Source organism: Dendrobates tinctorius, unplaced genomic scaffold (genome assembly GCF_039654945.1).
Source record: "Dendrobates tinctorius isolate UK_male_01 unplaced genomic scaffold, ASM3965494v1 ptg000120l, whole genome shotgun sequence".
Taxonomy (NCBI): domain Eukaryota; kingdom Metazoa; phylum Chordata; class Amphibia; order Anura; family Dendrobatidae; genus Dendrobates; species Dendrobates tinctorius.
In genome coordinates this window covers 31,212,347-31,237,511 of record NW_027361788.1, presented here as the reverse complement: position 1 = coordinate 31,237,511, position 25,165 = coordinate 31,212,347, and the positions used below count along the sequence as shown (strand labels likewise).

At 46.1% G+C, this 25,165-nt stretch overlaps 1 protein-coding gene across 2 annotated transcripts in view; it reads left to right on the top strand.

The window, feature by feature from the left end:
* GPSM1 (G protein signaling modulator 1) overlaps positions 1-25,165 on the top strand; it is a 317,946-nt gene that overhangs the window by 47,512 nt on the left and 245,269 nt on the right. Inside the window, exon 1 of one of the 2 annotated variants that reach the window (XM_073541040.1) lies at positions 1,220-1,401. The exons of the other annotated variant lie outside the window; for it this stretch is intronic. Coding sequence (XP_073397141.1) covers positions 1,301-1,401 — 101 coding nt within the window. The 5' untranslated portion in view covers positions 1,220-1,300. Of the gene's footprint in view, positions 1-1,219; positions 1,402-25,165 lie in introns of those variants that run through there. 2 annotated transcript variants of the gene reach the window in all.

Sequence of the window (25,165 nt, the reverse complement as noted above, 5' to 3'; positions counted from 1 at the left end):
TCAAAAACAAATCTAGTTTCTAGAGATGTTATCACATTGTCCAAAACAGGAAAATAAACAGCTTGTGTTTTTTTCTCATAGATGTCCTGCAAAAAAACTGTATCTTTGCATTACTTTACGACTGTATTCTCTTTGGCCCTGTCACTCTAGAACAGAAGTACTTGAAAAGCAGTTGCGATTTTGCACCTAGGAGAGAGAAAATGACTTAAGATCTGTATTTAAATAGCTTCTGTCTGTCACTTGCTGCCAGAGGATCAGATCTCCTCTCCAACATTGAAGTCTACAGGGACGGACAGCTGTTATATTGGTGAGACAGGGCAGGAAAAGGCTGCATGGCTTAATAACCCGCCACAGAGGGACCTCGAGGCCAAAGCCCTCTGTCAGGATAGCGCTACGCTTTTAAAACTTTACAACCTACATCTTGAGATATGAAGTAATAAATGTACGTTATTCTTGGATCCTGTGACAACACATTACAAAGCTAGACTTGTATGTCATTATTAGTGACACACTGAATTCTGTATAGAAATCTCCCGAGCTTTAACCTCTTAAGGCCTGAGAGGTCTTTTTGCTGTTTTTTTTTTCTTCCTCTTCTTCCAAGAGCTACAACTTTTATATTTTTTATTTCTCCATATACCGTAATATAATAATAATTCAAAATAAAAAAAAAATAAACTTGTACAAAGGTGAAAAAAAAACTTAATCCCACTATTGTTTTTTATTCGTGAGGTTGTTTTTATGGCATTCAATGTGCAATAAAATTGACGTAACATCTCTCTCTGCATCAGTATGATTGCAGCAATTTTTTTTGTTTGTTTTTGGCGCTCACCTTATTGGATAAATATTTTTTATTTTTAATTAGCACAGGCAGTTGCACAGGTGCATTACCAATTATGTTGCCTTATTTTTTTTTTTACATTTTGCTATTTACGTTGAGGGTAAGTAACGTTAGGTGTTTTAAATTTTGAAGTTTTTATATACGGTATTATGTTTATTTAGATTTTTTATTCATTGTTTTAGGGGACCTTGAATCTACGTTTACCAGATCCTCGCTATGCAATACACTACAGTGCCACAATACTATACATTGTGTGCTCGAAACAGTTTGGGCGACACACCTGCTAGTGGCACCTCTCCCTCCAGCAAATTATAGATGTAGAAAGGAGGTAATTGTCCTGACCTGCAGATATGATCTCACTGGAAGGCGTTCTGCTATTCAATCCAACTTCCATAGGCGGAACTTGGAATTTCAAATGCAGCATATGCCGCCAATGCTTCACCCAATGCGGTTGTCTGCAGGATGCCTCTGTTTTGGACTCGTAGGGGCTTTAAACATATGAAATGGCAATGGAGGCTTTGTAGGTGCTTTGATTCTGCAAAAGAGGCTATGTGCATGTACAGGTAAGGGAATGCAGTAGCTTTATCTAATATTTTCCTATGATGCTTAGCTGATTTATGCAACAATTTTTTTAGGAAATGGGCCTAGTTGGCATTCGGACTCCAATACAGAATTGGTAACAGGACCCCCTATTGCTATGTACCATTTATTATACTGATGTTTTTCGTATGGCCACCTTAACCCCTTCCAATGTGTGTACTGAGCAAGCTCAGAAGTTGAACCCATTCCGTACTCAGCAGATGGTGACTGTGTTTATACATCCAGCACATGCCACTAAGGCTGGGTCCACATTGCGTTAATGGTGTACGTTTAATGCATCTGTTACATAGCGGCATTAATACTATATAACGGATGCGTTAACGCACCCATAGACTTCTATAGACAAGCGCATAGCTAACGCATGCCATATAATCGGCATGTGTTAGCGATGTGCCGTCATTCTGTGACGCTGCAGACCACGTCCGAGGGTCCGTCACTGCTAGCGCAGATAGGGAAGCTGCGCTAGCGTGATCGCTAAACGCGGTCACAATATGACAGTTGCGTTAATGCAACCCGTCAACACTAGCGTTCTCGGGCACAGCACAGGGCCGCCGCTTATCTCCGCCCCCGGCCGTGCCCTCTCCGGTCAGCTCCTCCTAGGATCGCATGACGCTGCATGCGATCAGCGTACCGTATATTTAGCGTTGGGTACGCTGACCGTGCGCTGGTCTGATTTTGCTGCGCACGAAAATGCAGCACAGCACGTTTTTGTGCGCTAGGCGCAGCCCCAAAAGGGCGCAGCGCCAGCAAAATCAGACCAGCGCACGGCCAGTGCACAGTCAGCGTACCCAACGATAAATATACGGTACGCTGATCGTATGCAGCGTCATGCGATCCTAGGAGGAGCTGACCGGAGTGGGCGCGGCCGGGGGCGGAGATAAGCGGCGGCCCTGTGCTGTGCCCGAGAACGCTAGTGTGAAACTAGCCTTACAGAAGCAACCAGAGCTAGCGCTGATTGATGCTGTTTAACCATTTAAATGCCTTAGTCAGTCTCCAACAGTGGCATTTGAATGGAACGAATGTAAGGTGCAATAGTTCTGGTGCCCACTCGGTGTCTGCAGGCTAACATCGCCACCATCTTGGTGCTCCTAGGAAGGGATCAGTAAGTCAACTGTATACTGAACCACTCAAAGAATTGCAGGTTATAATACAATTGATCAAGCAATGGTAGGTTGAACACTCCATAGGGAACCAAAGAGTAAAGTATAAATTTAAATAAAAAATAACAAATTAAAAGTTTAAATCATCCTCCTTTTCCTAATTAAATAAACATGTTTGATATTGTCAAGTTAGAAGTCCAATCTTTCAAAATCTAAGTTTATTTAACCCATACGGTAAATGCCGGAAATAAGAAAATTGCAAATATAGACTTGTTATTCTCCATTCGTTACACTTCCCTTCACACCCCATCCATCTAAAAAAATCTAATAAAAAATGATCAAAGCATAATATATAACTCAAAATAATATAAATAAAAACAACATCTCTGCACGTAAAAGCAGGCCTTCACACAGCTTCATCGATGTAAAATAAAAAAGTAGAATATGGCGACACAAAGCCAAATTTTTTTTCTTCTGAATTATTTTTAACTAATATAAACTAAAACCCTATATGTTTAGTGTCACCGTAATTGTACTGACCTAAAGAATCATTTCGCCAGCTCATTTTTACCACACTATGAAAGCCAACCCCCCCCCAAAAAAAAAGAACCAATGGATGAATTGCTTTAATTTTTTATTTACCATTTTACCCCACATTGGATTTTTTTTTTTCAATACGTTATATGGTAAAATTAATAGTGTCATTCAAAACCACAAGTCATCCTGCAAAAGATAAGCCCTCGTAAGTCTACGTCAATGGAGAAATAAATAAGTTATGGCTCTTGGAATAAGGGAAAAAAAATGAAGGCGCAAAAATTAAAAATTGCTCAGGTGGGAAGAGATTATGCAAGGGTGTATTATTGCAAAACGTTATGACGGGGGGGGGGTCTCTGTGGATAGGACAACAGCGCATGTGTGGTCCTAAAACTTAGTAAATGTTGGATATAGAATGAAGATAAATGGAGGATAAAGTCGAGTAATTTGATTACTAAGAATGAGCAGTTAGGCCGGGGTCACACTAGAGAGGAATACGGCCGAGTGAGCGGCGCTAAAAGCACGCATTACACATGGACCAATGATTCTCTATGGGGTCACTCGCACCAGCCGTATATTTCTCATCCGTATTCTACGCTCCGTGCCAATCGCAGCATGCTGCGATTGTCAGCGTACTACGGCCGTAGTACGCCAATGCAAGTCTATGGGTGCGCAAAAAATACGGATTACACACAGACCACACATGTGACCTGCGAGAAATACGCACCCCGTGTCTTTTAGAAAAGCCGGCAATTCAGTGCGCGATACAGTAAACTCACACTGACAGGTTTAATAAAGAAACGAAAGAATAGATATAGACACATAGAATACACATATATATATATATATATATATATACACGCATTCTATGTGTCTATATCTATTCTTTCATTTCTTTATTAAAACTGTCATAGGGCTCCATTATATGTCCATTTTGCAAGCCTGCGAGAAAATCTCGCCATACGGATTACATACGGATGCTGACATGCGCAAAATACGCGACCACACCTTGATTACGGATGACATACGGAGCACTGTTTAGGGGCCATTCATCCGTATTACGCCTGTAAAATACTGACCGTATTTTGCGCAGGTTAGTGTGACCCCGGCCTTAAAGTGAAAATGTCAGCAGGTTTTTGCATGTAATTGAGAGCAGCATGATGTAGGGGCAGAGACTCTGATTCCAGCAATGTATAACTTACTGGGCTGCTGGGTGCAGTCCTGATAGAATCACAGTTTTCTCTGCTGCAGATCTAGCAGTTCTCTGAATGCTGAGCTCTGTATAACCCCGCTGAAAGTAATGATAGACAGCTCCCTCTGTACTTTGAACTTTTTCATCAAGCTGCTAAGTGGTCGGGTATACAGATTAGCTGGACTGCTTGGCACGTGACCTCTAGTCCTGTAGTGATACTCTCCTGCTGATGAAACACTGCTTGTAGTGAAACTAGCAAGCTGCTAAGTAAATGACAGACATGCTGAATATATGATGTAGTAGTGGTAATAGCTGGCATACTAGTTCTCATCCAGCAGCTGCAGAAACTTTTTTTCTATTTTAGAGAAAAATTAATGATGGTCACCAGGACCAGGACCCCAGTAATGCACTCATGGAGGATGAGTACCAGCCTGTGATGAGCTAGTTACTAGAGTCCTTTGGATGCACTTGGAGAAAAAAAATATTAGAAAATTTTGACAACCATATCCATTATTTTTTTTTCCACATATATAATGACAGAAATGTGCACTTTAGTATCTATAAGCTTTTCAATATCTCTCGATACACCGGTGCATTTCACAGAATAAACCCTTTCCCTCTGGGTTGTATCTGGGCGAGCAAAGAAACTTTGTAAGACCATATTTAAATGGAGTTCTACAAAAAATAGAGAGCGCCCTGAGTGCCCACGCTCACGGAGGCAAAGCTCTTCTCATCTTTCACAAGTCAGCAAAATCAGATCTGCAGGCTTTGTGATTTTTAATGTTGAAGGTTCGGAGCAGAGAACCCGCGCTCCCTACTGCAGCTGTGTGTCATCGGCGGGGGCTGAGAAGTTACACTCACACCCGCAGGGGCTTTCATAAAATGCCTTTCAATTGGAAAATAGTTTTCATTGCAAGCACAGTCGGGGCATCTGAATTAGCAAATTTAGCCTAAAATAAAACCCTGAGAAAGTAATGTTTGCTTGTTAAAGGGCCACCAAAGAGTAGACATTTTTACTAGCTGAGGACATTGAATTAAGAGCGTACTTGTTATATTCACCGCTACCAGATCTTTGATGTTTACCATAGGAGAAATGTTGTATGCCTTGGGCGATCTTAGATTTGCTTCCCCCAAAATAACTTGATCACGAGTATGAGTGATTAGTTGTTATCTGCAGGGGAGCTCGATAACAAGTGTTTATTTCTGCTGCAGCACAGCCGCAGGGGGAAGTGGGTATTGCATGGTGAAATCAATGATTTTTCTGTGTAGTGCATGTTTTCCTGGCTCCTCCATGGACAGACTTTTTTTTGTAAATAATATCTGGCTAATTGATGATCGTTTTGAATGATTTATCTGATTTCAAAGAGTATTTGAGAATTCAATTTTCTAATTGCGACAAATCCCTTAACAGTGTGTTCACGTGGAGTTTTTTTTTTTGCCGATTTTTTTTTTTTTTTTTTTTTGTGGAAACTCCAGGTTTTTGATGATTTTCTCTAGTGTCCACTAAAAAAAAGTCAGCAAAAAGACTCCAGATGAATACACCCTTAAAGGGGTTATTCAGGACTACTTAATTTTTTTTTTGCTATGGGCCTAAGAACTAAATGGCAGGTCATTGATAACTACCTTCCTGTTGTGCTCAGTGGCAATGTCTGCCGACACTGACTACCTCTGCCAGCGATTCATTGGCTTCCGTTAACATTACGTCGTCAGGGCAGTGGCTTCTCTTCAACTCTGCTCCTGCCTAACTGCTGGAAGCCGGCTATCAATCAGCATGACCTCAGGAGTCACGCCCTGTCAACAGAGCAGGAAAGTTGCTACTCTGTCAACATGAAGCAGCTCAATCGCTGGCAAGAGCGATCAGTGACCGCTCTGAGCTGGCGCCTCATAGTACAGGCAGGTAGTTGCCTTCATTGGCACCTGCCTGTTAGTTTTTATGCCCATAGTAAAAATAAAAAAAAGTAGTCCTGGACCTTTACTTTTAAGAACCTTTACCTTTTATACAAATATTTTTTTATTTTTTTTTCAAACAGCCAAGAAATGTTGTAAACTAATAAAATAACCAATACTCGCTTCCAGCACTTCGGTTCCAGTTTTCTCCTGAGCTGTCCATCATGTGACTGCCAATTATCACCACTAAGGCCTTATTCAGACTTCATTGATGTTTCTCATACGCATGAAAAATGGACTGACTTTCATCAGAGTTTTGGATCAGATTCTTATCAGCATTTGGTCAGTGCATTAGTTTTTAAAAGCAGTGTTTCATCAGTAAATTTCTCATATGTTTAAAAAAAATTGCAAAACATCTACTCACTAGAATGTTAAGAACAGCCAGCATGTGTTTTTGTGGCTCCTATAAAAGAAAAGACATCTCTCTTTTTTTGTTTTCGATTTTTTTGAGGGCCACGTGTGTGAATGGACGTCTCAATGAGTCCTGATAATTGTGCATTTCCTTTCTTGTTAATGCAGCCATTTATAAAACCACTCATCATCAGTTAGCAGTTCTTCTTTATAAGTTATTGTGAATTCTCTTGTGCAAGAAGTGGACTGGCAGACTACTTTGCATTCACGAAAAAAAAACAAAAAACACAAATTTCCATTTTGCAGTCATAATACTTCCATAACAGTTAATAACGGTGTGAAATGCTGATATCTGAGCTCTTGTGAAATTAAAAACCACTGTGCCCGTTATATTTAGCCGCACATGCAAACAGTGGGTTTGTGAGAGCCAGAGAAGCATATGGTGAGGCTCTCATCAGCTACCACCCACGTATACCCACATGTCTTGATCTTCCCCTGGCTGCCAGACAGATCCAAATGTTACTGAAGCGTGGATATAAAACCATTTAATCCACTGTGTTATGTTAGTACGGTAATTCATACCTGATCCAAACATTTCAAAGAAGCGTTTGTGAAGCAAGTGGAGGAGATGTGAATGTGTATTTGCAGGACTGGATTTCACTTTCGTGCTGTCTGGTCAGCGCTATTTAATTGAAAACATGGAAGTTAAACTTGATCTGGTGGGACTGCCTCCTTTTCAGAGGGGTACGGCTTAGCAGTCTTTTGTCCTTCTGCAAAAAGCGCAGAGGGGGGAGGTTCCTGCTGCAGCTAGTTGTCTTACAGGTCTGTAAAGAGAAGGTGGGAGACTTTACTGAGCTCCTGAGATATACAGGGAAGTTTTTTTTATACATATTTTTCTCAGTTTTAATGGTAACGAGACAGAATAGCATTAACAGCGAGGAAATGCTGATTTTCACCGGTCTGGTTTATATACCGCCAGTAATCTGTGCTTCTGTAAAAGAACTGTAGCATATTTGGCAGCCATTTATATGAATGACCATTCCTGTAATGCCTGGATGGGTTGAGCCCACTATAGGAAATGTGGATGACCGCTCACTCTTGACTGTAGGAAATGTAGGTGACTGCTCTCTCAGGACTGTAGGAAATGTGGGTGACTGCTCACTCTGGACTGTAGGAAATGTGGGTGACTGCTCACTCTGGACTGTAGGAAATGTGGGTGACTGCTCACTCAGGACTGTAGGAAATGTGGGTAACTACTCACTCAGGACTGTAGGAATCTCATAGACTGTAAGCTTGCAAGCAGGGCCCTCATTCCTCTTGGTATCTGTTATGATCTATGTGATTATTGTTATGCTGTAATGTCTATTGTCTGTACAAGTCCCCTCTGAAATGTAAAGTGCTGCGGAATATGTTGGAGCTATAGAAATAAAATTTATTATCATTATTATTAGTAGTAGGAAATCTGGGTGGCTGCTCCCTCAGGACTGTAGGAAATCTGGGTAGCTGCTCCCTCAGGACTGTAGGAAATGTGGGTGACTGCTCACTCAGGAATGTAGAAAATGTGGGTGACTGCTAACTCAGGACTGTAAGAAATGTGGGTGACTGCTCACTCAGGACTGTAGGAAATGTGGCCGACCGCTAACTCAGGATTGTAGGAAATGTAGGTGACTGCTCACTCAGGACTGTAGGAAATATGGGTGACTGCTCACTTAGGACTGTAGGAAATGTGGGTGACTGCTCACTCAGGACTGTAGGAAATGTGGGTGACTGCTCCCTCAGAACTGTAGGAAATGTGGGTGACTGCTCCCTCAGAACTGTAGGAAATGTGGGTGACTGCTCACTCAGGACTGTAGGAAATGTGGGTGACTGCTCACTCAGGACTGTAGGAAATGTTGGTGACTGCTCACTCAGGAATGTAGGAAATATGGGTGACTGCTAACTCAGGACTGTAAGAAATGTGGGTGACTGCTCACTCAGGACTGTAGGAAATGTGGGTGACTGCTCACTCAGGACTGTAGGAGATGTAGGTGACCGCTCACTCAGGACTGAAGTAATGTGTGTGACTCTTCACTCACGACTGTAGGAAATGTGGGTGACCGCTCACTCAGGACTAGGAAATGTGGGTGACCGCTCACTCAGTACTGTAGGAAATGTGGGTGACTGCTCAATCAGGACTGTAGAAAATGTGGGTGACCCCTCACTCAAGACTGTAGGAAATGTGGCCGACCGCTAACTCAGGATTGTAGGAAATGTAGGTGACTGCTCACTCAGGACTGTAGGAAATATGGGTGACTGCTCACTTAGGACTGTAGGAAATGTGGGTGACTGCTCCCTCAGAACTGTAGGAAATCTGGGTGACTGCTCCCTCATAACTGTAGGAAATGTGGGTGACTGCTCACTCAGGAATGTAGGAAATATGGGTGACTGCTCACTCAGGACTGTAAGAAATGTGGGTGACTGCTCACTCAGGACTGTAGGAGATGTGGGTGACCACTCACTCAGGACTGTAGGAAATGTAGGTGACCGCTCACTCAGGACTGAAGTAATGTGGGTAACTGTTCACTCACAACTGTAGGAAATGTGGGTGACCGCTCACTCAGGACTAGGAAATGTGGGTGACCGCTCACTCAGGACTGTAGGAAATGTGGGTGACCCCTCACTCAGGACTGTAGGAAATGTGGGTGACCCCTCACTCAGGACTGTAGGAAATGTGGGTGACCGCTGAATTTGGACTGTAGGAAATGTGGGTGACTGCTCACTCACGACTGTAGGAAATGTGGCTGACCGCTCACTTTACACTGTAGGAAATGTGGGTGACCGCTCACTTTAGACTGTAGGAAATGTGGGTGACTGCTGAATTTGGACTGTAGGAAATGTGGGTGACTGCTGAATTTGGACTGTAGGAAATGTGGGTGACTGCTCACTCACGACTGTAGGAAATGTGGCTGACTGCTCACTTTAGACTGTAGGAAATGTGGGTGACCGCTCACTCAGGATTAGGAAATGTGGGTGACCGCTCACTCAGTACTGTAGGAAATGTGGGTGACCCCTCACTCAGGACTGTAGGAAATGTGGGTGACCGCTCACTTTAGACTGTAGGAAATGTGGGTGACTGCTGAATTTGGACTGTAGGAAATGTGGGTGACTGCTGAATTTGGACTGTAGGAAATGTGGGTGACCCCTCACTCAGGACTGTAGGAAATGTGGGTGACCCCTCACTTTAGACTGTAGGAAATGTGGGTGACTGCTGACTTTGGACTGTAGGAAATGTGGGTGACCCCTCACTCAGGACTGTAGGAAATGTGGGTGACCCCTCACTCAGGACTGTAGGAAATGTGGGTGACCCCTCACTCAGGACTGTAGGAAATGTGGGTGACCCCTCACTCAGGACTGTAGGAAATGTGGGTGACCGCTGAATTTGGACTGTAGGAAATGTGGGTGACTGCTCACTCACGACTGTAGGAAATGTGGCTGACCGCTCACTTTAGACTGTAGGAAATGTGGGTGACTGCTGAATTTGGACTGTAGGAAATGTGGGTGACCCCTCACTCAGGACTGTAGGAAATGTGGGTGACCCCTCACTCAGGACTGTAGGAAATGTGGGTGACCGCTGAATTTGGACTGTAGGAAATGTGGGTGACTGCTCACTCACGACTGTAGGAAATGTGGCTGACCGCTCACTTTAGACTGTAGGAAATGTGGGTGACTGCTGAATTTGGACTGTAGGAAATGCGGGTGACTGCTCACTCACGACTGTAGGAAATGTGGGTGACCCCTCACTCAGGACTGTAGGAAATGTGGGTGACTGCTGAATTTGGACTGTAGGAAATGTGGGTGACTGCTGAATTTGGACTGTAGGAAATGTGGGTGACCCCTCACTCAGGACTGTAGGAAATGTGGGTGACCGCTCACTTTAGACTGTAGGAAATGTGGGTGACTGCTGAATTTGGACTGTAGGAAATGTGGGTGACTGCTGAATTTGGACTGTAGGAAATGTGGGTGACCCCTCACTCACGACTGTAGGAAATGTGGCTGACCGCTCACTTTAGACTGTAGGAAATGTGGGTGACTGCTGAATTTGGACTGTAGGAAATGTGGGTGACCCCTCACTCAGGACTGTAGGAAATGTGGGTGACCGCTCACTTTAGACTGTAGGAAATGTGGGTGACTGCTGAATTTGGACTGTAGGAAATGTGGGTGACTGCTGAATTTGGACTGTAGGAAATGTGGGTGACTGCTCACTCACGACTGTAGGAAATGTGGCTGACTGCTCACTTTAGACTGTAGGAAATGTGGGTGACCGCTCACTCAGGACTAGGAAATGTGGGTGACCGCTCACTCAGTACTTTAGGAAATGTGGGTGACTACTCAATCAGGACTGTAGGAAATGTGGGTGACCCCTCACTCAGGACTGTAGGAAATGTGGGTGACCCCTCACTCAGGACTGTAGGAAATGTGGGTGACCCCTCACTTTAGACTGTAGGAAATGTGGGTGACTGCTGAATTTGGACTGTAGGAAATGTGGGTGACTGCTGAATTTGGACTGTAGGAAATATGGGTGACTGCTCACTCACGACTGTAGGAAATGTGGCTGACCGCTCACTTTAGACTGTAGGAAATGTGGGTGACTGCTGAATTTGGACTGTAGGAAATGCGGGTGACCGCTGAATTTGGACTGTAGGAAATGTGGGTGACTGCTCACTCACGACTGTAGGAAATGTGGGTGACTACTCACTCAGGACTGTAGGAATCTCATAGACTGTAAGCTTGCGAGCAGGGCCCTCATTCCTCTTGGTATCTGTTATGATCTATGTGATTATTGTTATGCTGTAATGTCTATTGTCTGTACAAGTCCCCTCTGAAATGTATAGTGCTGCGGAATATGTTGGCGCTATAGAAATAAAATTTATTATCATTATTATTAGTAGTAGGAAATCTGGGTGGCTGCTCCCTCAGGACTGTAGGAAATCTGTGTGGCTGCTCCCTCAGGACTGCAGGAAATGTGGGTGACTGCTCACTCAGGAATGTAGAAAATGTGGGTGACTGCTAACTCAGGACTGTAAGAAATGTGGGTGACTGCTCACTCAGGACTGTAGGAAATGTGGCCGACCGCTAACTCAGGATTGTAGGAAATGTAGGTGACTGCTCACTCAGGACTGTAGGAAATATGGGTGACTGCTCACTTAGGACTGTAGGAAATGTGGGTGACTGCTCACTTAGGACTGTAGGAAATGTGGGTGACTGCTCACTCAGGACTGTAGGAAATATGGGTGACTGCTCACTTAGGACTGTAGGAAATGTGGGTGACTGCTCACTTAGGACTGTAGGAAATATGGGTGACTGCTCACTTAGGACTGTAGGAAATGTGGGTGACTGCTCCCTCAGAACTGTAGGAAATCTGGGTGACTGCTCCCTCAGAACTGTAGGAAATGTGGGTGACTGCTCACTCAGGACTGTAGGAAATGTGGGTGACTGCTCACTCAGGACTGTAGGAAATGTTGGTGACTGCTCACTCAGGAATGTAGGAAATATGGGTGACTGCTAACTCAGGACTGTAAGAAATGTGGGTGACTGCTCACTCAGGACTGTAGGAAATGTGGGTGACTGCTCACTCAGGACTGTAGGAGATGTGGGTGACCACTCACTCAGGACTGTAGGAAATGTAGGTGACCGCTCACTCAGGACTGAAGTAATGTGGGTGACTGCTCACTCAGGACTGTAGGAAATGTGGGTGACTGCTCACTCAGGACTGTAGGAGATGTGGGTGACCACTCACTCAGGACTGTAGGAAATGTAGGTGACCGCTCACTCAGGACTGAAGTAATGTGGGTGACTGTTCACTCACGACTGTAGGAAATGTGGGTGACCGCTCACTCAGGACTAGGAAATGTGGGTGACCGCTCACTCAGTACTGTAGGAAATGTGGGTGACTACTCAATCAGGACTGTAGGAAATGTGGGTGACCCCTCACTCAGGACTAGGAAATGTGGGTGACCGCTCACTCAGTACTGTAGGAAATGTGGGTGACTGCTCAATCAGGACTGTAGGAAATGTGGGTGACTGCTCAATCAGGACTGTAGGAAATGTGGGTGACCCCTCACTCAGGACTGTTGGAAATATGGGTGACTGCTCACTTAGGACTGTAGGAAATGTGGGTGACTGCTCACTCAGGACTGTAGGAAATATGGGTGACTGCTCACTTAGGACTGTAGGAAATGTGGGTGACTGCTCCCTCAGAACTGTAGGAAATCTGGGTGACTGCTCCCTCAGAACTGTAGGAAATGTGGGTGACTGCTCACTCAGGACTGTAGGAAATGTGGGTGACTGCTCACTCAGGACTGTAGGAAATGTTGGTGACTGCTCACTCAGGAATGTAGGAAATATGGGTGACTGCTAACTCAGGACTGTAAGAAATGTGGGTGACTGCTCACTCAGGACTGTAGGAAATGTGGGTGACTGCTCACTCAGGACTGTAGGAGATGTAGGTGACCGCTCACTCAGGACTGAAGTAATGTGGGTGACTGTTCACTCACGACTGTAGGAAATGTGGGTGACCGCTCACTCAGGACTAGGAAATGTGGGTGACCGCTCACTCAGTACTGTAGGAAATGTGGGTGACCCCTCACTCAGGACTGTAGGAAATGTGGCCGACCGCTAACTCAGGATTGTAGGAAATGTAGGTGACTGCTCACTCAGGACTGTAGGAAATATGGGTGACTGCTCACTTAGGACTGTAGGAAATGTGGGTGACTGCTCCCTCAGAACTGTAGGAAATCTGGGTGACTGCTCCCTCATAACTGTAGGAAATGTGGGTGACTGCTCACTCAGGAATGTAGGAAATATGGGTGACTGCTATCTCAGGACTGTAAGAAATGTGGGTGACTGCTCACTCAGGACTGTAGGAGATGTGGGTGACCACTCACTCAGGACTGTAGGAAATGTAGGTGACCGCTCACTCAGGACTGAAGTAATGTGGGTGACTGTTCACTCACGACTGTAGGAAATGTGGGTGACCGCTCACTCAGGACTAGGAAATGTGGGTGACCGCTCACTCAGTACTGTAGGAAATGTGGGTGACTACTCAATCAGGACTGTAGGAAATGTGGGTGACCCCTCACTCAGGACTGTAGGAAATGTGGGTGACCGCTCACTTTAGACTGTAGGAAATGTGGGTGACTGCTGAATTTGGACTGTAGGAAATGTGGGTGACTGCTCACTCACGACTGTAGGAAATGTGGCTGACCGCTCACTTTAGACTGTAGGAAATGTGGGTTGCTGCTGAATTTGGACTGTAGGAAATGCGGGTGACCGCTGAATTTGGACTGTAGGAAATGTGGGTGACTGCTCACTCACTACTGTAGGAAATGTGGGTGACCCCTCACTCAGGACTGTAGGAAATGTGGGTGACCGCTCACTTTAGACTGTAGGAAATGTGGGTGACTGCTGAATTTGGACTGTAGGAAATGTGGGTGACTGCTGAATTTGGACTGTAGGAAATGTGATTGACTGCTCACTCATGACTGTAGGAAATGTGGCTGACTGCTCACTTTAGACTGTAGGAAATGTGGGTGACCGCTCACTCAGGACTAGGAAATGTGGGTGACCGCTCACTCAGTACTGTAGGAAATGTGGGTGACTACTCAATCAGGACTGTAGGAAATGTGGGTGACCCCTCACTCAGGACTGTAGGAAATGTGGGTGACCGCTCACTTTAGACTGTAGGAAATGTGGGTGACTGCTGAATTTGGGCTGTAGGAAATGTGGGTGACTGCTCACTCACGACTGTAGGAAATGTGGCTGACCGCTCACTTTAGACTGTAGGAAATGTGGGTGACTGCTGAATTTGGACTGTAGGAAATGTGGGTGACTGCTCACTCACGACTGTAGGAAATGTGGCTGACCGCTCACTTTAGACTGTAGGAAATGTGGGTGACTGCTGAATTTGGACTGTAGGAAATGCGGGTGACCGCTGAATTTGGACTGTAGGAAATGTGGGTGACTGCTCACTCACGACTGTAGGAAATGTGGGTGACTACTCACTCAGGACTGTAGGAATCTCATAGACTGTAAGCTTGCGAGCAGGGCCCTCATTCCTCTTGGTATCTGTTATGATCTATGTGATTATTGTTATGCTGTAATGTCTATTGTCTGTACAAGTCCCCTCTGAAATGTAAAGTGCTGCGGAATATGTTGGCGCTATAGAAATAAAATTTATTATCATTATTATTAGTAGTAGGAAATCTGGGTGGCTGCTCCCTCAGGACTGTAGGAAATCTGTGTGGCTGCTCCCTCAGGACTGCAGGAAATGTGGGTGACTGCTCACTCAGGAATGTAGAAAATGTGGGTGACTGCTAACTCAGGACTGTAAGAAATGTGGGTTACTGCTCACTCAGGACTGTAGGAAATGTGGCCGACCGCTAACTCAGGATTGTAGGAAATGTAGGTGACTGCTCACTCAGGACTGTAGGAAATATGGGTGACTGCTCACTTAGGACTGTAGGAAATGTGGGTGACTGCTCACTCAGGACTGTAGGAAATATGGGTGACTGCTCACTTAGGACTGTAGGAAATGTGGGTGACTGCTCACTTAGGACTGTAGGAAATATGGGTGACTGCTCACTTAGGACTGTAGGAAATGTGGGTGACTGCTCCCTCAGAACTGTAGGAAATCTGGGTGACTGCTCCCTCAGAACTGTAGGAAATGTGGGTGACTGCTCACTCAGGACTGTAGGAAATGTGGGTGACTGCTCACTCAGGACTGTAGGAAATGTTGGTGACTGCTCACTCAGGAATGTAGGAAATATGGGTGACTGCTAACTCAGGACTGTAAGAAATGTGGGTGACTGCTCACTCAGGACTGTAGGAAATGTGGGTGACTGCTCACTCAGGACTGTAGGAAATGTGGGTGACTGCTCACTCAGGACTGTAGGAGATGTGGGTGACCACTCACTCAGGACTGTAGGAAATGTAGGTGACCGCTCACTCAGGACTGAAGTAATGTGGGTGACTGCTCACTCAGGACTGTAGGAAATGTGGGTGACTGCTCACTCAGAACTGTAGGAGATGTGGGTGACCACTCACTCAGGACTGTAGGAAATGTAGGTGACCGCTCACTCAGGACTGAAGTAATGTGGGTGACTGTTCACTCACGACTGTAGGAAATGTGGGTGACCGCTCACTCAGGACTAGGAAATGTGGGTGACCGCTCACTCAGTACTGTAGGAAATGTGGGTGACTGCTCAATCAGGACTGTAGGAAATGTGGGTGACCCCTCACTCAGGACTGTTGGAAATATGGGTGACTGCTCACTTAGGACTGTAGGAAATGTGGGTGACTGCTCACTCAGGACTGTAGGAAATATGGGTGACTGCTCACTTAGGACTGTAGGAAATGTGGGTGACTGCTCCCTCAGAACTGTAGGAAATGTGGGTGACTGCTCCCTCAGAACTGTAGGAAATGTGGGTGACTGCTCACTCAGGACTGTAGGAAATGTGGGTGACTGCTCACTCAGGACTGTAGGAAATGTTGGTGACTGCTCACTCAGGAATGTAGGAAATATGGGTGACTGCTAACTCAGGACTGTAAGAAATGTGGGTGACTGCTCACTCAGGACTGTAGGAAATGTGGGTGACTGCTCACTCAGGACTGTAGGAGATGTAGGTGACCGCTCACTCAGGACTGAAGTAATGTGGGTGACTGTTCACTCACGACTGTAGGAAATGTGGGTGACCGCTCACTCAGGACTAGGAAATGTGGGTGACCGCTCACTCAGTACTGTAGGAAATGTGGGTGACTGCTCAATCAGGACTGTAGGAAATGTGGGTGACCCCTCACTCAGGACTGTAGGAAATGTGGCCGACCGCTAACTCAGGATTGTAGGAAATGTAGGTGACTGCTCACTCAGGACTGTAGGAAATATGGGTGACTGCTCACTTAGGACTGTAGGAAATGTGGGTGACTGCTCCCTCAGAACTGTAGGAAATCTGGGTGACTGCTCCCTCATAACTGTAGGAAATGTGGGTGACTGCTCACTCAGGAATGTAGGAAATATGGGTGACTGCTAACTCAGGACTGTAAGAAATGTGGGTGACTGCTCACTCAGGACTGTAGGAGATGTGGGTGACCACTCACTCAGGACTGTAGGAAATGTAGGTGACCGCTCACTCAGGACTGAAGTAATGTGGGTGACTGTTCACTCACGACTGTAGGAAATGTGGGTGACCGCTCACTCAGGACTAGGAAATGTGGGTGACCGCTCACTCAGTACTGTAGGAAATGTGGGTGACTACTCAATCAGGACTGTAGGAAATGTGGGTGACCCCTCACTCAGGACTGTAGGAAATGTGGGTGACCGCTCACTTTAGACTGTAGGAAATGTGGGTGACTGCTGAATTTGGACTGTAGGAAATGTGGGTGACTGCTCACTCACGACTGTAGGAAATGTGGCTGACCGCTCACTTTAGACTGTAGGAAATGTGGGTGGCTGCTGAATTTGGACTGTAGGAAATGCGGGTGACCGCTGAATTTGGACTGTAGGAAATGTGGGTGACTGCTCACTCACTACTGTAGGAAATGTGGGTGACCCCTCACTCAGGACTGTAGGAAATGTGGGTGACCGCTCACTTTAGACTGTAGGAAATGTGGGTGACTGCTGAATTTGGACTGTAGGAAATGTGGGTGACTGCTGAATTTGGACTGTAGGAAATGTGGGTGACTGCTCACTCATGACTGTAGGAAATGTGGCTGACTGCTCACTTTAGACTGTAGGAAATGTGGGTGACCGCTCACTCAGGACTAGGAAATGTGGGTGACCGCTCACTCAGTACTGTAGGAAATGTGGGTGACTACTCAATCAGGACTGTAGGAAATGTGGGTGACCCCTCACTCAGGACTGTAGGAAATGTGGGTGACCGCTCACTTTAGACTGTAGGAAATGTGGGTGACTGCTCACTCAGGACTGTAGGAAATATGGGTGACTGCTCACTTAGGACTGTAGGAAATGTGGGTGACTGCTCCCTCAGAACTGTAGGAAATGTGGGTGACTGCTCACTCAGGAATGTAGGAAATATGGGTGACTGCTAACTCAGGACTGTAAGAAATGTGGGTGATTGCTCACTCAGGACTGTAGGAGATGTGGGTGACCACTCACTCAGGACTGTAGGAAATGTAGGTGACCGCTCACTCAGGACTGAAGTAATGTGGGTGACTGTTCACTCACGACTGTAGGAAATGTGGGTGATCGCTCACTCAGGACTAGGAAATGTGGGTGACCGCTCACTCAGTACTGTAGGAAATGTGGGTGACTACTCAATCAGGACTGTAGGAAATGTGGGTGACCCCTCACTCAGGACTGTAGGAAATGTGGGTGACCGCTCACTTTAGACTGTAGGAAATGTGGGTGACTGCTGAATTTGGACTGTAGGAAATGTGGGTGACTGCTCACTCACGACTGTAGGAAATGTGGCTGACCGCTCACTTTAGACTGTAGGAAATGTGGGTGACTGCTGAATTTGGACTGTAGGAAATGCGGGTGACCGCTGAATTTGGACTGTAGGAAATGTGGGTGACTGCTCACTCACGACTGTAGGAAATGTGGGTGACTACTCACTCAGGACTGTAGGAATCTCATAGACTGTAAGCTTGCGAGCAGGGCCCTCATTCCTCTTGGTATCTGTTATGATCTATGTGATTATTGTTATGCTGTAATGTCTATTGTCTGTACAAGTCCCCTCTGAAATGTAAAGTGCTGCGGAATATGTTGGCGCTATAGAAATAAAATTTATTATCATTATTATTAGTTGTAGGAAATCTGGGTGGCTGCTCCCTCAGGACTGTAGGAAATGTGGGTGACTGCTCACTCAGGACTGTAGGAAATATGGGTGACTGCTCACTTAGGACTGTAGGAAATGTGGGTGACTGCTCACTCAGGACTGTAGGAAATACGGGTGACTGATCCCTCAGAACTGTAGGAAATGTGGGTGACTGCTCACTCAGGACTGTAGGAAATGTGGGTGACTGCTCACTCAGGACTGTAGGAAATGTTGGTGACTGCTCACTCAGGAATGTAGGAAATATGGGTGACTACTAACTCAGGACTGTAAGAAATGTGGGTGACTGCTCACTCAGGACTGTAGGAAATGTGGGTGACTGCTCACTCAGGACTGTAGGAGATGTGGGTGACCACTCACTCAGGACTGTAGGAAATGTAGGTGACCGCTCACTCAGGACTGAAGTAATGTGGGTGACTGTTCACTCACGACTGTAGGAAATGTGGGTGACCGCTCACTCAGGACTAGGAAATGTGGGTGACCGCTCACTCAGTAATGTAGGAAATGTGGGTGACTGCTCAATCAGGACTGTAGGAAATGTGGGTGACCCCTCACTCAGGACTGTAGGAAATGTGGCCGACCGCTAACTCAGGATTGTAGGAAATGTAGGTGACTGCTCACTCAGGACTGTAGGAAATATGGGTGACTGCTCACTTAGGACTGTAGGAAATCTGGGTGACTGCTCCCTCATAACTGTAGGAAATGTGGGTGACTGCTCACTCAGGAATGTAGGAAATATGGGTGACTGCTAACTCAGTACTGTAAGAAATGTGGGTGACTGCTCCCTCAGAACTGTAGGAAATCTGGGTGACTGCTCCCTCATAACTGTAGGAAATGTGGGTGACTGCTCACTCAGGAATGTAGGAAATATGGGTGACTGCTAACTCAGGACTGTAAGAAATGTGGGTGACTGCTCACTCAGGACTGTAGGAAATCTGGGTGACTGCTCCCTCAGAACTGTAGGAAATGTGGGTGACTGCTCACTCAGGACTGTAGGAAATGTGGGTGACCCCTCACTCAGGACTGTAGGAAATGTGGGTGACCCCTCACTCAGGACTGTAGGAAATGTGGGTGACCGCTCACTTTAGACTGTAGGAAATGTGGGTGACTGCTGAATTTGGACTGTAGGAAATGTGGGTGACCGCTGAATTTGGACTGTAGGAAATGTGGGTGACTGCTCTCTCACGACTGTAGGAAATGTGGGTGACTGCTCTCTCACGACTGTAGGAAATGTGGGTGACCCCTCACTCAAGACTGTAGGAAATGTGGGTGACTGCTGAATTTGGACTGTAGGAAATGTGGGTGACCGCTGAATTTGGACTGTAGGAAATGTGGGTGACTGCTCTCTCACGACTGTAGGAAATGTGGGTGACTGCTCTCTCACGACTGTAGGAAATGTGGGTGACCCCTCACTCAAGACTGTAGGAAATGTGGGTGACTGCTGAATTTGGACTGTAGGAAATGTGGGTGACTGCTCACTCACGACTGTAGGAAATGTGGCTGACCGCTCACTTTACACTGTAGGAAATGTGGGTGACCGCTCACTTTAGACTGTAGGAAATGTGGGTGACTGCTGAATTTGGACTGTAGGAAATGTGGGTGACTGCTCACTCACGACTGTAGGAAATGTGGGTGACTGCTCACTCAGGACTGTAGGAGATGTGGGTGACCACTCACTCAGGACTGTAGGAAATGTAGGTGACCGCTCACTCAGGACTGAAGTAATGTGGGTGACTGTTCACTCACGACTGTAGGAAATGTGGGTGACCGCTCACTCAGTAATGTAGGAAATGTGGGTGACTGCTCAATCAGGACTGTAGGAAATGTGGGTGACCCCTCACTCAGGACTGTAGGAAATGTGGCCGACCGCTAACTCAGGATTGTAGGAAATGTAGGTGACTGCTCACTCAGGACTGTAGGAAATATGGGTGACTGCTCACTTAGGACTGTAGGAAATCTGGGTGACTGCTCCCTCATAACTGTAGGAAATGTGGGTGACTGCTCACTCAGGAATGTAGGAAATATGGGTGACTGCTAACTCAGTACTGTAAGAAATGTGGGTGACTGCTCCCTCAGAACTGTAGGAAATCTGGGTGACTGCTCCCTCATAACTGTAGGAAATGTGGGTGACTGCTCACTCAGGAATGTAGGAAATATGGGTGACTGCTAACTCAGGACTGTAAGAAATGTGGGTGACTGCTCACTCAGGACTGTAGGAAATCTGGGTGACTGCTCCCTCAGAACTGTAGGAAATGTGGGTGACTGCTCACTCAGGACTGTAGGAAATGTGGGTGACCCCTCACTCAGGACTGTAGGAAATGTGGGTGACCCCTCACTCAGGACTGTAGGAAATGTGGGTGACCGCTCACTTTAGACTGTAGGAAATGTGGGTGAGTGCTGAATTTGGACTGTAGGAAATGTGGGTGACCGCTGAATTTGGACTGTAGGAAATGTGGGTGACTGCTCTCTCACGACTGTAGGAAATGTGGGTGACTGCTCTCTCACGACTGTAGGAAATGTGGGTGACCCCTCACTCAAGACTGTAGGAAATGTGGGTGACTGCTGAATTTGGACTGTAGGAAATGTGGGTGACCGCTGAATTTGGACTGTAGGAAATGTGGGTGACTGCTCTCTCACGACTGTAGGAAATGTGGGTGACTGCTCTCTCACGACTGTAGGAAATGTGGGTGACCCCTCACTCAAGACTGTAGGAAATGTGGGTGACTGCTGAATTTGGACTGTAGGAAATGTGGGTGACTGCTCACTCACGACTGTAGGAAATGTGGCTGACCGCTCACTTTACACTGTAGGAAATGTGGGTGACCGCTCACTTTAGACTGTAGGAAATGTGGGTGACTGCTGAATTTGGACTGTAGGAAATGTGGGTGACTGCTCACTCACGACTGTAGGAAATGTGGGTGACCGCTCACTTCTGTATTTAGTTTATTGCAATCTAGGTATCACAGAATCACTGGTCAACACAAAGTCATCAGCAAAGGCAATATGTCTGTTTTATGAAGTTTGATGTGCTGATTCCAAAAATATGCTTAGTTTTGCTCTATCACATAAAGTTTCTGAGATAGAAGTATTTCTGTTATTACGTTATTTCTGCATTTTAAATGTATGTGGTTTTTCCTATGTTATGCCCTTTCTTTGCTTATTTTACTTAATTTTGAATTTTCTTACTGGGACAACATCAGTAAAGGTTTTAGTGAGCTTTATGGGAAGGAGTATTTACAGTGCAGTCAGCCAATGACTGCTTCTCAGAATGTCACATGTTGTGGGGAGGAGCTAACTGTTATGAGGCGGTAAGATTTGAGTCAGAAAAGGATGGTGATGGCAGCAAGGACTGGTATGTGAGACTCTGACAGGAGACAGGTCTCTACAGGGATCTGAGCTCTGCCACAGGGAGATAGAAGGGAAGGCAGCGGACAGCCGCCATTGTGAGAGGATTGTCACTGCATTTCTGGGAATCACCTGAGAGGGAAGGACGCAGCTCAGCCACTGAGGTGTAACTGAGTGAGGGTCTCCACACAGAGAGAGAACATGAAAGCAGCCAATATCACACTGAGAAACTGCCTGTCTGCAAATGTTCATCTGTAAGGAATAGGCCGACCCATTTATCTCACAACTGTATATAGTTATTTACTAGATTACCTCCAGTAAAATCAGTTCTATATACAAGCTGCCTCTGTCATCTCTGGGGTAATATCTACATCAGTGGTGTAACTACAAAGTTATGGGCCCCAGTGCAATCTTTCAAATGGGGCCCCCCCAATGCCAAAATACACGCACATCTCTGCTCCGTACACCTCATACACGCTCCACTCTGTACACCTTGTACACGCGCAGCTCTGCTCCGTACACCTTGTACATACACGGTTCTGCTCCGTACACCTCGTACATGCGCGGCTCTGCTCCGTACACCTCGTACACGCGCGGCTCTGCTCGATACACATCGTACATGCGCGGCTCTGCTCCATACACCTCGTACACGCGCGGCTCTGCTCCGTACACCTCGTACAAGCGCGGCTCTGCTCCGTACACCTCGTACACGCGCGGCTCTGCTCCGTACACCTCGTACACGTGCGGCTCTGCTCCGTACACATCGTACACACACGGCTGCGCTCCATACACTTTGTACACACACGACTCTGCTCTGTACACACACGGCTCTGCTCCGTACACGTCATTAAACACACGGCTCCGCTCTGTACACCTCGTACGCACACGGATCCGCTCCGTACATCTCGTACACACGGCTCCACTCCGTACACCTCATACAGATGGCTCCGCTCACACGTACACGCAGGGGTGTAACTACCACGGTCGTAGCGGTCGCTACTGCGACCGGGCCCGGGGGGAGTCAGGGGTCCGCAGGTCAGACCATGTTATCTCCCAACCGTGCCGATTCTTGCGGGACAGTCCCGTTTCCCCATGCACCCCATTATCGCCCTCCCATATAGACCCACCGCAGCCTGCAATGAAGTCCTTTTCTGTGCACACAGGACCTGTGATGAGGTCACAGGAGGGGAGGAGTCAGGGGTCACATGATCAGGGGCCTCATTGTCTGTAGGACTCTGCTGTGCTGGTTGTCATGGTGCTGGATGAGGTAAAGTTTCTATGTGGGGTCGGGGGGGTTTACAGGGTGGATGTAGCAGAACTGTGTGTGTACGAGGTGTACGGAGCTAAGGTGTGTGTACAGAGTGGAGCTGTGTGTGCAGAGCAGACCTAATCACAGGTCCTGTGCGCACATTGGAGAAAACAGCCTAGCGACGGGCTGCTATCAGTGCAGTGGGTCTCTGTGGGAGGGCGAGGATGGGGTGCATGGGGGGGCGTGGCGGCCCAGTGCAGTGCGGGACGCGGGTGGGGGAGGTAAAAAATGAGACTGTCCCTTGAGAATCGGGATGATTGGGAGATATGCCTGCCGCGCCCCTGATTCCCCCCGGGCCCGGTCGCAGTGGCGACTCCTGCGACCGTGGTAGTTATGCCCCTGATCTACATATAGTCGGTTGGATATTCGCATTTTTTTTTAGTTTGTCACCACCATTGAACTGAACTTACTCTACTGTTTCATCTGATTTAATGGAGAAAAATACCCTGACAGTGTATCAATCATCTGAACAGATCCTGCTATGTGTGTAGTTCTTTTACACCAAAAGGCCAAGTATGTTCAATCACTCATGATATTAATAAGATGAACCAGATGTACCTTAAGTGTCCACTTGGTGATCAAGACAAAAGCTGGGCTCCTCATGTGATATGCTCAAGTTGTTCAAATGGTCTTCGTGATTGATTGAATATGAGGAAAGTGGCTATGCCATTTGCTGTTCCCATGATTTGGAGAAAAAACCAAAAAATCCTAGAGATCCTAATCTTACTTTTGTTTTGTCAAACTGAAGCGCTTTTCTACAAAGAGCAAACATAAGATTAATTACCCTGAACTTGAATCTGCCATTAGGCCAGTTCCACATGACGGTACCTTGCCAGTTCCTGTACCACCGTTGTCTGGACTGGATGAAAATGAAGTAGAATATGAAGATTATGGAGCTGAAGCTACTGGTGAAGACATGGAGACCTCAAGTCAAGATGAGTATGTACCTGATGGAGCAGCCGAGCAGCCGGAACGCTTTACTCAACATGAATTAAATGATCTCATCAGAGACCTTTCATTGTCAAAAGATAAAACTGAACTTCTTGCATCTAGGTTGAAACAGAAGAATCTTCATGTTGATGTCAAAGTGTGTTATTACTGAAACAGAAGTAACACTTTAACACAATTTTTCACAGTTGTTGGACCAATGTTGTACTGTAACAAAGTGAGCGGCCTCTTTGAAGAACTGAATCAAGAGCATTTTGTTGCAGATTGGCGATTGTTTATTGACTCATCCCAGAGAAGTTTGAAGGCAGTGTTGCTTCACAATGGAAATATGAAACAATCAATCCCTATTGCTCACTCATGTCATCTAAAGGAAAGTTATGAAAACCTGCCATTTGCTTTGGATGCTATACAATATAAGCATCATCAATGGAATATCTGTGGAGATTTGAAAGTGATTGGTCTGCTAATGGGAATGCAAGGAGGTTTCACAAAATATTGTTGCTTCTTGTGTTTATGGGACGGTAGAAATACAGTAGAGCATTATGTTCATCGTTGATTGGGGACAGAGAAACATCTATGCTCCAGGTAGAGACAATGTTCAGCATATTCCTTTAGTTGCTCCAACAAAAATGTTTCTTCCTCCACTACATATAAAGGTGGGATTGATTAAAAACTTTGTGAAAGCCATGGCAAAGACAAATTCGCAAGGGTTCCAGTACATTTCACAGAAATTCTACAGCATTTCACCAGCAAAACTGAAGGAAGGGGTATTTATTGGTCCTCAGATCAGAGAGCTTGTGAGAGATGATGTGTTTGAAGGAACCAGAGAGCTTGTGAGAGATGATGTGTTTGAAGGAACTGTAAATGATAAGGAACTGAGATCTTGGAAAAGTTTCAAGTGGATCTGTGAAAACGTCTTAGGAAAACAAAAATCTCCAGAATATGTTGAAGGTGTTCAGGAACGGCTAAATGCATACCAGTGTCTTGGATGTCGCGTGTCACTTTTTGCATTCACATTTAGATTTCTTCCCTCAAAATCTTGGGGATTTAAGTGATGAACAAGGCGAGCTGTTTCACCAGGACATTAAAGTATTAGAACCTACCGCTACCAGGGTTTTTGGAATGACTCAATGATGGCAGATTACTATTGGATGTTATATAGGGACAACCCTG